This window comes from Peromyscus leucopus, chromosome 4 (genome assembly GCF_004664715.2).
Source record: "Peromyscus leucopus breed LL Stock chromosome 4, UCI_PerLeu_2.1, whole genome shotgun sequence".
NCBI lineage: Eukaryota > Metazoa > Chordata > Mammalia > Rodentia > Cricetidae > Peromyscus > Peromyscus leucopus.
In genome coordinates, this window is record NC_051066.1 from 149,241,266 (window position 1) to 149,256,948 (window position 15,683).

A 15,683-nucleotide genomic window follows, 5' to 3' on the forward strand; every position below is an offset into this window, starting at 1 on the left:
CAGCACCATGCTGTCCACACAGACACTAGCAGGTGGTCGGTCACTCTCTGAGTGGCCTCCGAGGGAGGTGCAGGGATGAATGTTTTTGTGTTTGTCTTTGAATGCAAGGCTGCTTCATGATTTAATTATAAGAGGTGACTTCATAAGTAAATAGTTGGGCATTTTAACCCCTGTCTGTCTTTGCTCATAGTGTGCCTCCAGTACAGAAATTCTTACATAAGAAGTGCTTGTCGAGCCAGGAGGTGGCGCACGCCTTTAATCCCAGTGCTCAGAAGGTAGCAACAGGAGGTTTTCTGTGAGTTCGAGGCCAGCCTGATCTACAGAGCGAGTTCCAGGACAACCAGAGTTACACAGAGAAACCCTGGAGGGTGGGGGAGATAGAGAAGACCACACACACTGATCAAAGCTGGTGTCCAGTCTCCCTGTGATCTAACGGGATATAGGCAGGAAGCAGCGCTACTCTCCCTAGACGCCTACTTAATGAAACACCCCACCCAAGCTCACCGCCAGAGGGCAAGCCAGTGCTTGGAGCCAGTGCCTCAGAGGGGCTTCCAGCCCTGCTTCCCACGGCCCTGGCTCGCGCCCTGAACTGCGGGGGTCGGTTCCCCTGCTGCCGCTCACCTCCGCTATCGTGCTTCCGGTGGTGTTTTTGGAGAGGTCATTGTAGATCTCCGTCATCGTCCCTTTTATGGCATCCATCATCTACAAAGATAAAACCAGAAGCTTATGTGAACGAGGGGGGCGCTCTCTGTGGCCTTCAGTAGGTGACAGGAAAACTGACACTAGTGAAATCTGGGACACGGTGTCCCTCCCAGGACCTGGGTGCTTTAGGCTGTCATGATGCCTGACAGCAGGACTGGACTGCATCTGGCACCCAGGGGTGGAAGCCAAGGAGGCCACTAAATGACCTACAGTGATCTACAGTGTGCAGGCCCTTGCTGAGCTGAGAAACCCAGCACAGAACAATGTAGAAGCCACCTAGAGTCCCTTCTGGAGGCCAAACTCCACCCCCAGGTGGGTCTTATTGAGTCAACACAGCAGGTTTAAGAAGAGACTACTTTTGTTTCTGCTGCTTTAAGTTCTTTTTTCCTTACTTAAAAATAAATAAAAATTATAGTCTTTTTTTTTTTTTTTTTAAAGTCAGGGCCACATGCATCCATCTGGTCTACCTCACTATGTAGCTGATGACTCTGAGCTTCTGAAGCTCCTGACCACACCCAATTTTTAAATTCAGTAGTAGGGCTGAGTCCAGATGTTTCATGCATGCTAGACAAGCACTCTATGCCAACCAAGCCACACCTCCAGCCCACCAAGATAAATTTTTTAAAAAAGTTTATTGTTAGGAAGTGAGTGTGTGTGTGCGCGCATGCGTGTATAAGCAGGTGCAGGTATGCATGTCCCGAGCATGAGTGGAGGTCAGAGGACAACTGGGTGGAGTCAGTTCTCTCCTTCCGCCTTTACATGAGTTCCAGGGATCCAAGTCAGGTCACCAGACTTGCACAGCCTTCATCCCCTGAGCCACCCTGCTGACCCCAAAGCACATTTTAATGAGATATAATTAATACATTATCCACTTCACCAGCTAGAGTGTACAATCTGCTGGCTCTGAGGTGATACACTTCAGTGGCTGTGTGCTGACTCACACGCACACATGCTCAATGGCTTTTAGCATGTCTGGAGTTACACATCCAACAGCACAAGCAATTCTAGACCATTTTCATCACACACACACCCAAAAAGAGGACGCCATTCTCCTGATTCACCACTGTCTTACGGTTACTGTTGCAGTGGTTAAACATCATGACCAAGCAACTCGGGGAGGAAAGGGTTTATTTGGCTGACACTTCCACATCACAGTTCATCATCAAAGGAAGTCAGGACAGGAACTCACACAGGGCAGGAACCTGGAGGCAGGAGCTGATGCAGAGGCCACAGAGAGGAGCCGCTTACTGGCTCGCTCAGCCTGCTTTCTTACAGAACCCAGGACCACCAGCCCAGGCATGGCACCACTCACAATGGGCTGGGCCCTCCCCGACCAGTCAGGGATTAAGAAAATGCCCTGCAGGCCTGCCTGGATCTCAGTGTTATGGAGGCATTTTCTCAACTGAGGTTCACTCTTCCTAGATGACTATAGCTTATGTCAAGTTGACTTAAAAGGAGCCAGCACAACCCGAAACACCCCGCTACCCGCTACTTCACCCAGGCCCCTGGGAACCATTTATCCACTTTCTGTTTCTGTGGACGTACATGCTCTGGATCTGTCATAGAAATGTCAATCACTGCACATCCGTGCCTCAGAGACTATGGTCAGGGACTCCTCAGATCGACAGCATGTACATTATGCCCCTGCCTTTTCCTGGTCCATCAAGTGGACATGGCTGGCTTGTCACTCTAATGCCTTCTAGGGTCCACGAAGCAGCCAAACCCAGACAGATGCATACCAATTAATTAATGTACGTGTAATGTCCTTCTGCCTTCGACCTGAGTGTGGCCCTGCCCCAGCCCCAGCAGCAAGAACAGGAGAAGGGGGCTGCAGGCCTTAGCTGTTGCCCTTCTCCTGGGTTTCCAGTGGGAAGGCAGGACGGTGCACCTCTGCCTCTGGTACTCTTTTTCTGTTTTGTTTTAGATTGATTTATTTAGTATGTACACTGTGTTCTGCCTGAGTGTATGCTTGAACCCCAGAAAAGGGCGCCAGATCTCATTACAAATGGTCATGAGCCATCATGTGGTGCTAAAAACTGAACTCAGGTCCTCTGGAAGAGCAGCCAGTGCTCTTAACATCTCAGCCATCTCTCCAGCCTGCCTCTAGTATACACTTATCTCTCTTTCAGAGGCTCCTTCTCCCAGCTAAAAAACAAACATCACCCATGTGTGGGGAGCCCATGTGGGGTGCCCACATCAATGAAGTGAGAAAACCAGGGGAGGCTGACTGGGCAGGGCGACCACAAATAAAGAAACACTTGTGCCAGACAGTGTGTACTTTAAAAAGGAGTAAAAACTCTTGGCACACACCTTTAAGCATTTTGTTGTTGTTGGTTTTCGAGACAGGGTTTTACTCTGTGCAGTTTTGGTGCTTGTCCTGGAACTCACTCTGTAGACCAGGGTGGCCTTGAACTCACAGAGATCTGCCTACCTCTGGCTCCCAAGCGCTGGGATTAAAGGTGTGCGCCACCATTGCCCGGCTCACTTTTAAGCCTTTAATCCCAGTACTCAGGAGGCAGAGGCAGGTGGATCTCTGAGTTTGAGGGCAACCTGGTCTACAGATCAAGGTCCAGGATAGCCAGGGCTACACAGAGAAACTCTCTCAAAAAACAAAAAAAAAAGGGGGGGGGGGCTGGAGAGATGGCTCAGAGGTTAAGAGCTGGCTGCTCTTCCAGAGGTCCTGAGTTCAATTCCCAACAACTACATGGTGGCTCACAGTCATCTATAATAAGATCTGGTGCCCACTTCGTCATGCAGGCAGAACACTGTATACATAATAAATAAATCTTTAAAAAAAAAAAAAAAGAAAGAAAGAAAGACCGACCAACCTGTCTGTTTCACAGAAAAATATGCTAATGTATATGTCATCGCTTAACTACCACTAAGGACAAAAACAGTTACCCAAAATGGGTGTCAGATGAATAAAGTCTGTATGTGTTGGGAGTTACACTCCCACATGCTGCAGGCCATGCCCTGGGCTTCCATGCAGACGGCCAACCACCCATCCTCCTGACCGCCCCCACACCTCACCCACCACAATAATATACAAAAACTGCGGTAAGAGAAAACTGAGCGGGGTGTGGGGGCACTCGCCTTTAATCCCAGCACTCAGGAGGCAGAGGCAGGCGGATCCCTGTGAGTTTGAGGCCAGACTCTCTACAAATAAGAGTTCCTGGACAGAGATAGAGAAACCCTGTCTCAGAAAGGGGGGGGACGGGACTGAATAGCCAAGCCAATCCCTCACTAACACAATGCTTAACTTTAAAGCACTCATGGATGACTCTCACTTCCAAACCCTGCAAAGGCAGACTTTAATAAAGAGCATAAAGAGCGTTCCTCTGTCCAAACACTTGTACAAGTCTGGGCCTTCGAAGGCCGCCTCAGGCCAGGCTGGTTCATCAGCTCCCTGCAAATGTCACCATGTTCATTCAGTTTTAGTATTGCAAGGAAAGTACCTCCCCAAACAGGCCGTTCTTCCTCTTGGCTGACAGATGGGCATCTGCAGAGGATGACAGAATTTAAATGGTGGCAGGAGCTGTGGCAGATCCACTGCAGGCCTCAGTTTCCCCATGTGTGAGTAAACCAGTCTCCCCTTTTGTAAAAGAACAGCTCGGCCCCATCGATGGAGGGGGGCAATGGAATGGGCGGGCAATGGTGAGTCCCCTCCTGAAACAGTCCACCAGGGCTACCGTCTCACACGACACCACAACCCCCTTTCCAACTACTCTCTTTACCGCCAGAGCCACCTCACCACCCCTCCCCCATGCGGACGCGTGCAGTGAGTGTGTGTGTGTGTGTGTGTGTGTGTGTGTGTGTGTGTGTGTGTGTGTGTGCATGCGCGCGCGCGCACACACACACGCGGGTGCCAGGAGTTGACTTCCTCAATCCCTCTCCACCTTCTCCACTGAGGCCAGGCTCTCTCAACTCGGCTCACATCTCACGGATTCAAGGTAATTCAGCTAGCCGGCTTGCTCTGAGCATTCCAGCTCTGGTCTAGACTGACAGAATACGAGACAGGATCATAGGCCAGACCCTTACAGGCAAGTTCTGTATCCTGTGAGCCATCTCCCCAGCCCCAACGATCTCGTCAACTAAAGAAGAGCAGACAGGGCTGTGTCTTCATGTGTGGGCTGTATGGTTTCTCTAGGTTCTGTAGGACTCTGTCACAAGCACTGGGTAACAGTGACATGTACAAAGGATTTAAAAAAAAAAAAAAAAAAACAAAGGCAAGAAACAGTTATAGGGAATATAAACCTTAGATTTCTTTCACCATCCAGAATTTTACATTTCTACTGTGAACCCAGTAAAGTAATTTTTAACATAAGACTTATGAATTTCAAGCAGGGGGCTGGAGAGATGGTTCAGTGGTTAGAGCACTGGCTGCTCTTCCAGAGGACCGGGGTTTGATTCCCAGCACCCACATGGCAACTCTCAACCACTGCTGACTCACACCCCAGGAGATCTGACCCCCCTCTTCTGACCTCTGAGGAAAGAATTTCACAAGTGGTGTGCAGAACCCTACCGAACCCCAACCCTGCATACAGGCAAAATACCCAGGCATGTAAAAATTTGTTTTAAAAATAAATTAGAGAAAAAAATTCCAAATTGGGCGGAGTGGTTCACACCTATAATCCAGGAGCCAGGGGGCCAGGACTGGAGGTTTACTGAGAATTTGAGACCAGGCTGAGCAACCCGGCAAAACTCTGTGTCAATAAATAAATAAATAAATAAATAAATAAATAAATAAATAAATAAATAAATAAATAAATAAATAAATAAATAAATAAATAAATACCTCCCCTCAACAAAAGAAAGGAACAACAACAAAAACCTGGAGAAACACTGTTCTCCACCCTCTTCTCCTGTCCCCCTGCAACTTGAACTGCTTACTCACTGACTACTAAACACTCCTTTCCTCATTAGGAAAAACATTGTTCTCGCTCACACAGTCATTTAGGAAAGCACTTCTCATTAGTTATTAAATCACGGGCAGTGATAAGTCCAGTAAGCAGGCAGCTGGCTAGCATGCACCAGGTCGGCAGTGACGGACCGAGTACCCCCACCCAGGCGTCATTCCTGTCCTTAGGGTGGGCTGACAGCCAGCCACCAGTGTAGCTGGAGCCCGAGGGTCACGATCACTATGTACCGACACCTGCAGGCCACTGCAGAGGTCCCAGGATACCAAGGAGAAGTGTGCGTTTTATCCCTTCAACATGGTCATACAAGCCTTGGCCAATGAAGGGAAAAGGAGACTGGGCCAAGTTCACACAGAGTGGGCGATCCTGCCAGCCGGGCCACCAGCAGGGACTGTGTCTAGAGAATGGGTGACTTATGGAGGACCCCGGAGCTCCCCGGCCTGCTTGGTTCCTGGCATCTCAGCTTGCTGGTATCACAGTGAGGTCTCTCACTTTGGTCCAGCATTCCTTGTCTGCCAGCTGCTCACAGGACAGTGACTCTCCAGTACTGTCACATCTGTCCTGACTGAGCAGCTGGAGATCCGGTGACACGCTGTGCCGAATCATAGGCACCTTAAACCCAGCCCTCCTCCAGTTAAGACTGGGCCACTGCCGAGACAGGAACGTGTTTCCAGATTATTGGAACTGTGCCTCCAGGGAGGAGAGGACACACACTCACCGGCCTTCTGAAAGCTACAGAATTCACCGGCCCGAGGTGGTATAAATAGTAACTGGGGAGAAACTTCCACAGCTTCCCTGCCTGCCAGGTGCGCACCCAGGTCCAGGGGGGCGACTTCTTCATGCCTGACATTTGTGAATGATGCAGCTAGCGGCCCTGAATCACTCCTGCTCCTCCTACACCTTACGAACTCACGGGTCCACCAAGCTAGGACCGTTTCTCTGGTCTGCTCTCGGTGCCTTTTGTGGCGTCAACAGACATTTGTCCACACCTCCCCAGGAGAAATCAAGAACCAACCAAAGGTGGGCGGGGATATGATGGCACACTTACAATCCCAGGTGCTTAAGAGTCCTTCAAAGCCAGCCTAGACTACAGATGAAGACCCTGTCTCAAAATAAAAAGTACAATGCTGGGAATACAACGCGATGGTAGAGTGCGTGGGCGGGATCTTCCAAACCTACTCTTGACCACTGATAACACATGAAAAAAGTCAGAACTAGATGAACTAACTCGAGACCCAAATGCAAGACTAGCCGTAGAGACCCTCTTGAAAGTCAGCAACTCCGCCTTTTAACACACCACCAGGTCGCGGCCCCAAGACTCCCACCACAGCCACGGCACCACCCACTCACTTTGCTGGTGTACTTGGCAATGTCGGCGGCCACGTCGGCGGAGGCGGTGGCGATGGGCAGGTCGGCATTGATGGCGGACGCCAGGGTGCTTGCCGAGCCAGAACTGCTGACCAGGGCTGCCGGCTGAGTGCTGGTCACCAGCGTGATGGTGGAGGTGGACGGGCTCTGCGTGACCTCCTTCTGCTGCACGGCTGAGAAAGCAAAGGGGGGTCCGGTCACCCTAGCCATGTGAGGAAGCACGGCCCAGCACACAGCTGGGCGCAGAAAGGGAACTCTTCACGTAACCAGAGCCAGCTTCCGAGCTCTGAGAGACAGTGTCTCACCTGGGCCACGCTGGAGCCAGGCTCCTCTGAACTCTCTTCTCCAGTAGACCCTAACCCTGGACTGCACAGACTGGGGCAAATGCCAACATCTCTAAGAGTTCAAGGTGGTCCAGCTTAGGTGACCTGATCCAGCCTCGAAGAGCCAGGTTAGTAAAAACGCTTACAGGTGGACACAGCCCACATCTGAAGATGTGGGCCACCGTCTTCTCACCTCTATGAGAAGAGCGTGACCATTCATCAGCAAAACTAGACAGCGTCACACATAGACCCTTTGGCTCCCGTTCCAATGTTTAATTTTCCTTTCTCTCAGCCATCCCCTTCTACTTTTAGAAACACCAGCAACCCCTGTACAAGTCGCACTGGGCTCCTTTCCCAGGTGGTGTAGTACCGATGTTCTACTAATTAAAAGCACTTCCAACCACTTTCACTGAAAGGGACAATAGTCCACCACTCATTAAAATCTCAGACCTTGACATTTTTGGATTTGCAGTACTGGGAACTGAACCCAGGGCCTTATGCATGCTGGGCAAGCATTCTAAGACTGAACTGGACCCGTGACCCAACAACTTCAAAAGTCCAACAGCACAGTACTCATTAAAATCAACACCTACCACTTTAATTGGTGGCAAAACAGTATCACGACTCATTAAAGTCAGTCCTTGCCACTGTGGCTAGAAATGCAGTATGCTATGAGTGATTAAAACCAATGCTTAGCCATTTTAATGAACGGGGGGTGGGGGGTGTCAGGAGGGCTTCACTGGTCAAAGTCTGGCCTGTGGTGTAGTAATGCTGCTTGAATCTGTCCCAGAGACTTTACGGTATAGCAGTGCATTACCAATTAAAATGAGCCCTTACCAGTTGAACTAAACTTTACCAGCCTCACACAGGACTCACTATCTGAAAGCTGAGGACTCGACTGCCACCAGGTCCGGATGCTATACCCACCTACCCCACCCACAGGGACAGCTCTATGGAGACAGAATCCTAATCTCAGCCCGGCTCCACTACCTTCTCCGCTGAGCATCAACCCAGCTCATTCTTGACCTGTCCAGTTCTGCAGGCCCCCTCCCTGCAGGTGTCCCTGGGACGGGCTCACACCAGCTCTGTTTCCTCACTGGGGCGAGCTTTGATGGAGGGAGCACTGGGGGAAAGGGTGGATGTGGAGGAAGCGCCTTTCCCCCAAGGAACCAGGCCCAGATTACTGCTCCCCAATCTGGGTACACTGATGTCGTCCAGACCCACACTTGGGCTGAGCCCATCAGCCGTAGGACAGGGACAGGCCTCCAGCAGCAAGGGTAGAGTTGATCGTGTAGCTACACCACACGTGGCAATGTGGCTGCCTCATCTTCTACATGGGACGGAGCACTAGTTTTTAAAGGAACCATCGTCACCTGCCACTCCTCATACTCCATAAACTTTCACTCATGCTCACAAGGCGTATTACACAAAGATCTACTCATCGCAGCATGCTAACGGGGGTGGGGGGGGTGGGGGGACTGAAAGCACTCTAATGTCCCCTAGCAGGGGAATGTTTTAAACAAATTAGGAAACTCTATGCAGCAGTCCAAAAGAATAAGACACAGACAGACCTCTAAAACATGCTGATGGGTGGGAGGGGGAAAAAAAAAATCAAGAATGGTACCATTTTCGTGTAAAGAAAAAAAAGCAAGAAAAAGAAAAAAGTAATATTTTTATGGTATAGTATATGGTATAAAAACATATGTATATGCATGCACTGGGAAAGGTTTTTCACAACAATTACTCATAATTGTCACAGACGGGTGAACATGGACATGGACAGTGAATGGGCCCACATTTAACATTCAAAGTTCTACAAACGTATTCTGTCCCTTCTGTAAGGAGGGGACTTGTGTATCATTTATAAAATGAAAAAACAAAAAAATCTTAAAACAAAAAATTCAAGTGAATAGTAAAATCGCAAGCCAGTTTTTTAAAAAATAACACCACACGGGATGGGTAAGGCCCGCAATGACCATGACACACACAGGAATTGGGGGGGAAAAATTAAACAGGGGTGGCTTTGTCTCCTGTCGATGTGGCAAAAAGGGCATGGGCGCCACAGAGAACAGAAGGGCAGGTACCTTTCACGGCCTGTCTGGTCTGATATCTTGTCCCCTGGGAAGAGTGAGGCTGCTGCTGCTGCTGCTGTTGCTGCTGCTGCTGCTGTTGCTGCTGCTGCTGCTGACGCTGTATCTTCTGCATGTGCCACTTTTGGGAGGACGTTTGAAACTTACTTGATGAGTTCCACACGACCCGCTGCACGGCTGGAGCAGTCTCCTTCGGTAAGAGCAACCTCTGCTTCTTCACCGGGCTTCCTGTGGCGGCGGCGGCGGCGGCGGCGGCAGTGGCCGGTGCTGTGACCGTGACGGTAGACATCGTGCTGGTGGTGGCGGCCACGGTGACCCCAGCCGCGGGAGCTTGGGTGGCTGAGCGGGTGAGCACCGGCGTCTCTGGGGGAGACTGGTTGCCAGCCGCGGTAGACGGTGGCGGTTTACCTATAGCTACAGCCAGACCGGCGTGGAAACAAGCAGAAGCTGGGTTGGACTCATGAGCAGAGACTTCAGACCACTGGCCAGTTCTGGGTCAAACCCAGCGGAGGCGGACCGCTCAAAGAATTCAGAATGGCCTGGAGGCCCAAGGACAAGCACAGCCTCTGTCACAGCTGAGTTATGCCTTACTGAGAGCAAGCTCACACCCCACCTCACACCATGGCAAGACTTCTAGAAGCAAAGAGGGCAAGACCCACCCCCTGTGGAGCAGCCATAACCGGTGGCACAGCTGGGGATGATGGGGACCAGTCCAGGAGCAGCCCTACAGAGAGGGGAGAAACCCTTGGGCTACAAAGCCAACAGGGTGTGGACTCCAAGACTAGATAGCCCTGCTCTGATTGTCAAGGGTGTACCAAAGTCTCTGGGAGGGGCTGCCTAGACATTAACAAAGGAATTCAGCCCCAGGCCTGAGAACCTTCCCCCAGCACACTCAACCTGGACTTCGTGCCCTTCAAACAGCCCAACTTCAGCTTGCATTCTAGGTGTTTCTGCCAGGGCCCTTCATGGCTAGCACACAATACCAGACTTCCTATCATGTAATGGTCAAGTTTAAGTCTTTTTTTTTTGTTTGTTTGTTTGTTTGTTTTTCGAGACAGGGTTTCTCTGCGTAGTTGTGGTGCCTGGATCTCGCTCTATAAACCAGGCTGGCCTCGATCCTCCTGGCTCTGCCTTCTGAGTGCTGGGATTAAAGGTGTGCGCCACCACCGCCCAGCCTTAATTTTTTTTTTTTTTAAGTTGTTTTAAAAGCATTATGCCAGGGTTGGGGATTTAGCTCAGTGGTAGAGCACTTGCCTAGCAAGGCAAGGCCCTGGGTTCGGTCCTTGGCTCCTGGGAAAACAAAGCATTATGCCAAGGGCTGGGTGGGGGCACTAACCAAAGGGGTGATGACAGCTTGCACTATACCCCACCCAGGTGCTCAGAAAACACGCACCAAACACGGGTACAGGGGGGCTTTGCCATCATGGACCACACTCCTTGGCATTTCATGAAGCTTGCCCTTTTAGATTCATATCACCTGAAAACACATAGGTTATTCCAGACAGGATTCTGAGCAAGCTTTTGGTTACAGGATGTCATGGAAGAGAAGAGCTGCTGCCCTTCTGAGGTGACAGCTTCCTGTCTAGTGAGCACCCTCCTCCTCTGGAGACCAGCATTCAGTGAAGCTGGTGAGGAAAGTGCAGGGAGGCAGAGCGGGCTGGTCCTCTTGGCTGGCCTGACAGACACTAGACACAGCTCTTCTGTCCAAGCCAGAAGCAGCTCTAAATCGGCCATTCCACCAGCAAGACAGCTGTGGTGTCCAGCAAGGGCTCTAACCTGCAGAAATGGCTGGGGGACTCGGGTTCCGGTCAGTGACATATATATGTCATTATCACTGCTGACTAGCTAGCCTGGCCACTTTTAGGGGCTCAAAAAGGTCAGTTCCTCTCTCCTGACTGGTTTTCTGAGGTGCGTCGACTTGGAGGTGATCTTTCCCCAAAGGAAAACTGTAGCAGAGAAAGAAAAGTCTGCTGGCTGCGTTTCCTCAGGCTAGGGGTTGGGATTACCAAGGGTGTGGGGGAAATTTCTTCAATGGGACAAATTCTAGAAATTTCTTCAATGGGGAGAATTCCGGTGTTTGGGGTGGGGTATTTGCAAAGCTCTGGGAAATTCATTTGTCCGACAGAATCCAGACTATATAGCTAATCACTGTAAAGAAACGCAAATTGCCTACAAGCCCCATTAAATTAATAAGACAGAGGTCAGAGTTTTGCATTTCTAAGAACTAACTAACAGCCCTTTGAGGATGGAAATGCCCACAGTGATGGGTAGTCAGGAAGTTCCCTGAGTGCAAAGGCTGTGTCTGCATCTTCTTTTAGCACTGAATTCTGGGCTGAAGAGTGGCCATACGCTACAAAGCCTTCCTTCACTTCAAGACAGACCAAAGGGAACATGGCTGTAGACACGTTAGCAGTGCCGCCTCTCAGAAAGAGGATCCTCTGTCTGTCTGTCCGTCCGTCCGTCCGTCCATCCATCCATCCATCCATCCATCCATCCATCCATCCATCCATCGCGGGGACTCCGGTTTATAAAAGTAAGTTTGACTCAAGCCTTGGAAAGCTGCTCTGATTGTGTTGTGTTCTAGAACCATCTTTAACTCAACCTTCTACCATCCAATAAGGGTTTTCTGGGTCTACAGAAGTTTCCTTCAGACACCAAAACCAGGAATAGCTCGGCTAGACGGCTTCTGATTTTTTAAAAGCACGGACTCTGTTAAGGTACTAAGCTTTCCTTCTCGCTTTCACTGCTAGGAAGCTCACAACCAAAAGGAAACTCTTGTTCATGACTCCCCCAAAGTTGGGATAGCGTGTTTTGTTTGAGACAGGGTCTGATGTAGCCGAGGGTGGCCTTGAACTCCTTAAGTCTCCTGCCTCTACCTCCAAGTGCTGGGATTAAAACTTTGCATCACCATAGCTACCTTAGTACATATTTGTATAAACTTTTCCCCAATGCCAAGGCAGAAGGCAAGTAAATCAAAAGATGTGCTTCAGAGGCTGGCAAGGTGACCCAGTAGGTTAAGAAAATTGCCACCATGAATAATGGCATGAGTTGTCCTTTGAACCACACATATACATATGTAAGAACTTGCATTCATGTGAGCGCACATACACACACACACACACACACACTTGCGAGCACACATTCACACACACGCACGCGCATGCACACACATACAAAGCCTGTTTCAGAGGGAATGGAAGATTCTAAGTGTCACAGTCCTCATATGGAGGAAAAGTTTCACCTACTGAGCAGTAAAAGGTATGCTCTCTACTTCCTCTCCACCCCAGACAGACTTCTGAGGCCTTCAACAGGCCTAAGCAACAGCTCTGCCCTCTCCACCTCACCCCTCCCCACCACAGGTATCTCATTCCCTTCTCCTTGGTCACAGAAATCTGTCTCTATTAAGAGCCGAGGTTCCAGACTGCCCAGCTGGGTACCCCACAGAGAAAAGGTTCTCAAGGCACAGCAAGACAGCTAGGACTTGCTCTACACCCCCAGGCTGGAAGACTGTGGGGGGCACAGATTCATTCCTTCCCCCCGGGTTACGATGAGAAATTGGCTCCTGTCAGAAATCAAGCCCACTCCAAACTGACACCTAGCTGTCCCTCACCAAGTACACCCAGCTTGACGGCCACCCATTCACATGTACTTAAGTGATGTCATTCCTGGGTCCTAGCTGGATGATGCTGTTGGGAGTCCTCTGGCCACCCACCTGCTCAGTCAGAAACTGGCTCTTACTCAGCCCTTCTGGGGAGGTGGCCAGAATGGCCACTGCAGAGGGTGCCGGCCTACGCTGCTCATCCCAACATCAACAAGCCTGAAGATACAGGCGGGGTCCTCAGGCCCACTAGGGAAAAGACATGTTTGATGGGTGAGTGTTGCTGCCATCTAGTGGCTAAAGGCCAGAGTTGCACCTAGAGCACTTCACTACAAGGGACAAAGAATCACAGAGAATTCCAGGGTCTGGGTACATTCATGCCCAGTGTGTTGACTGGGACTCTTCCGTTTTCAATGCTCCAAGAAGTCTTGGGCCAGCCTAGTACCACAACCCCTAATGAATTCCTCTCCTAGTAAGAAAATACATCTACCCATGCAGGGCATGAAGAGGAGAAACCGAATCTAGATCTTTCTACTGAGGGAGCCCTTGACCCCTTGACCCCTGACCCCAACTGTCTGAACGTTAAAAAGCAGCTAGCTGGAGGGGCACATAGCTGAGTGGGAGAGTGCCTGCCTGGTTATAAGGTCATGGGTTCAAACACCAGCACCCATAAATCCGCTGTAATGGTAAATGCCTATAATCCTGTCACATGGAAGGTGGAGGCCGGAGGATCCAAAGTCAAGGTCAAGCTCAAGATCATCCTTGGCCATTGAATTCAAAGGTCAAACTGAACTATACAAAACCTTAAGCAAGCAGACCTAAGGCTGAAACCGACTTCACAAGAAGTGGCTGGAATGACTGTGGGACTTACTTTCTCTGTGTTGAGATCACTCAGGCCCACGTGCAGGTCATGTCTCCAGGTGTACCAGCTGGGGACTGAGACCCTCCCTGTCACACTGGGCTTCATAACCACATACACTCAAAGTGTAATATAGCCTAGTGGTAGAGCACTTGCCTACCACACACAAGGTCCTGAGTGTGACCCTCAGTGTGACCAAACAGTCCAAAGCTGCAGACTGTATATGCGACTTACCATCCTGCTTAGGTGATGGCACCTTGGGCTCCTTCTTGTTTTTGCGACCCTCCCGCCCAGAAGGATCTTCTCCTAAGTCTATGACAAGTTCACTCTCCGAATCAGAGTCCAAGCCCAAATGCACTGTGGGAGAATCCGTCTCATCTTTTCCCTTCAGTTTGTCCTTTGTAGGGTGGGGCGACGGCTTGGCTTTCTCTGCTGAGTCCTTCTCGGGCTCGGGGCTGGCCTTGCCCTTGGCAGGGGCAGGCTCTGCCTTCTCTGCGGCCGGGGAGTTGCTTTCCGCCTCCTCTTTCACCTCCACCGGGTTTGCGGGCTTGGGCTTTTTTTTAGCGGCGGGGGCCTCTTTGTCCACCCGACTCCCCTCTTTGTCTTCGGGGTCCTCCGGCTCATTCTTGGGCTTCTGTTCCTCATCACTGACATACTCGCTGTCGCTGCTCTCCGACTTTTCAGAATCCTCCGAATCGCTGTGCTCCACGGCTGTGTAAACATCCTCCGAGATCTCATTTATGCCTAAGAGCAAAAAGGAAACGCGGCTTAGCCGTGCGAGAAAGACGGAGGGAAACACGCTCCTATTTCAACACCATCATCATCATCATCATCATCATCATCATCATCGTGGTGGGGACAGCAAGGAAGAGGACTTGGGGGTGATCGAGGTTCAGAGAAAGCAGGGAGGACCCACGGACTGCCAGGTTTAAGTTAAGTCTGCTACGCCGACTGATGCGGAGATGGGAGGGGGCCATTAAAACAACGGCCCAGAGGAGCCAAGTGTCTACGCACCAAGAAAATCCACCGGGAACCCAACAAGAAGCCTGGGCTCCGGACTCAACACCCCTCCCAACTGTGAACAGGCAGGCTTCTTTCTGCCTGTGTCTAGGGCTCCAGAAGGCCAGAGCCTTGGCATGGCGGCCACTGCTCAGCCCTATGCGCATCTACCCTCACTTCCCATCTGGACAGCACTGGCTTACCTGTGTGTGTTGCCTTTTCACCTTTTTTTTTTTTTAAAATGAGAATTCTCTACCCAAGTTACAAGTAAAGAATCTCCGCATCGGCCTCCGTGGGATGCTGCTCTGGCAGCATCACGCAGCAGACCGGCAAAGGCGGAATCTGCTGCACTGGTAGGTGGAGGCAGGTCTCCAGACAACCTGTGCCCAGCCTGTGCCCAGCTTTCCAGCTGGCTCCGGGTGCTGCTGCAGAACCCCAAGTGCTCAGGTGAATGCCACGGCCTTCCACTCACAAAGGGGGCAAGAGGGAACCACACCCGCGTTTGTCCATCAACGGACACAAGACAGCAGGCGTCCCACACACATGATGTACGCTCCCAGCTCAGGCAGCAGGTAAATCATAACAAAGAAACCCAAAAGAATGAAAACCCAACTAATTCTCCATACCACCTTCACTCCGGGGCAATGGCCTGGTCTCTGCCATGATCTGGACACATCAAAGAAAATCTCAGGAAGGGCAAGAGCCATGCAGAGCCAAGACACAGGTCAGCAGAATCACTGGGGAATGGATGGTAGCTGCCTCCCCCAGGGTCTAACCACACAAACACGAGGTCTGGAATGATAGTGCAGTCAGAGGCATGTGCCACTT

The 15,683-nt window shown here is 50.7% G+C and overlaps 1 protein-coding gene across 26 annotated transcripts in view; it reads right to left on the reverse strand.

The window, feature by feature from the left end:
• Zmynd8 (zinc finger MYND-type containing 8) overlaps window positions 1–15,683 on the reverse strand; it is a 103,891-nt gene that overhangs the window by 12,400 nt on the left and 75,808 nt on the right. For 18 of the 26 annotated variants that reach the window (XM_037205559.1, XM_037205556.1, XM_037205555.1 and 15 more), the window contains 4 exons: window positions 14,091–14,600; window positions 9,394–9,813; window positions 6,969–7,159; window positions 622–702 (listed from right to left, as the gene is read on the reverse strand). In XM_037205559.1, the coding sequence (XP_037061454.1) occupies window positions 622–702; window positions 6,969–7,159; window positions 9,394–9,813; window positions 14,091–14,600 (1,202 nt within the window). The remainder of the gene's footprint in view (window positions 1–621; window positions 703–6,968; window positions 7,160–9,393; window positions 9,814–14,090; window positions 14,601–15,683) is intronic. The other 8 variants (XM_037205564.1, XM_037205562.1, XM_037205561.1 and 5 more) reach the window with 2 other exon arrangements.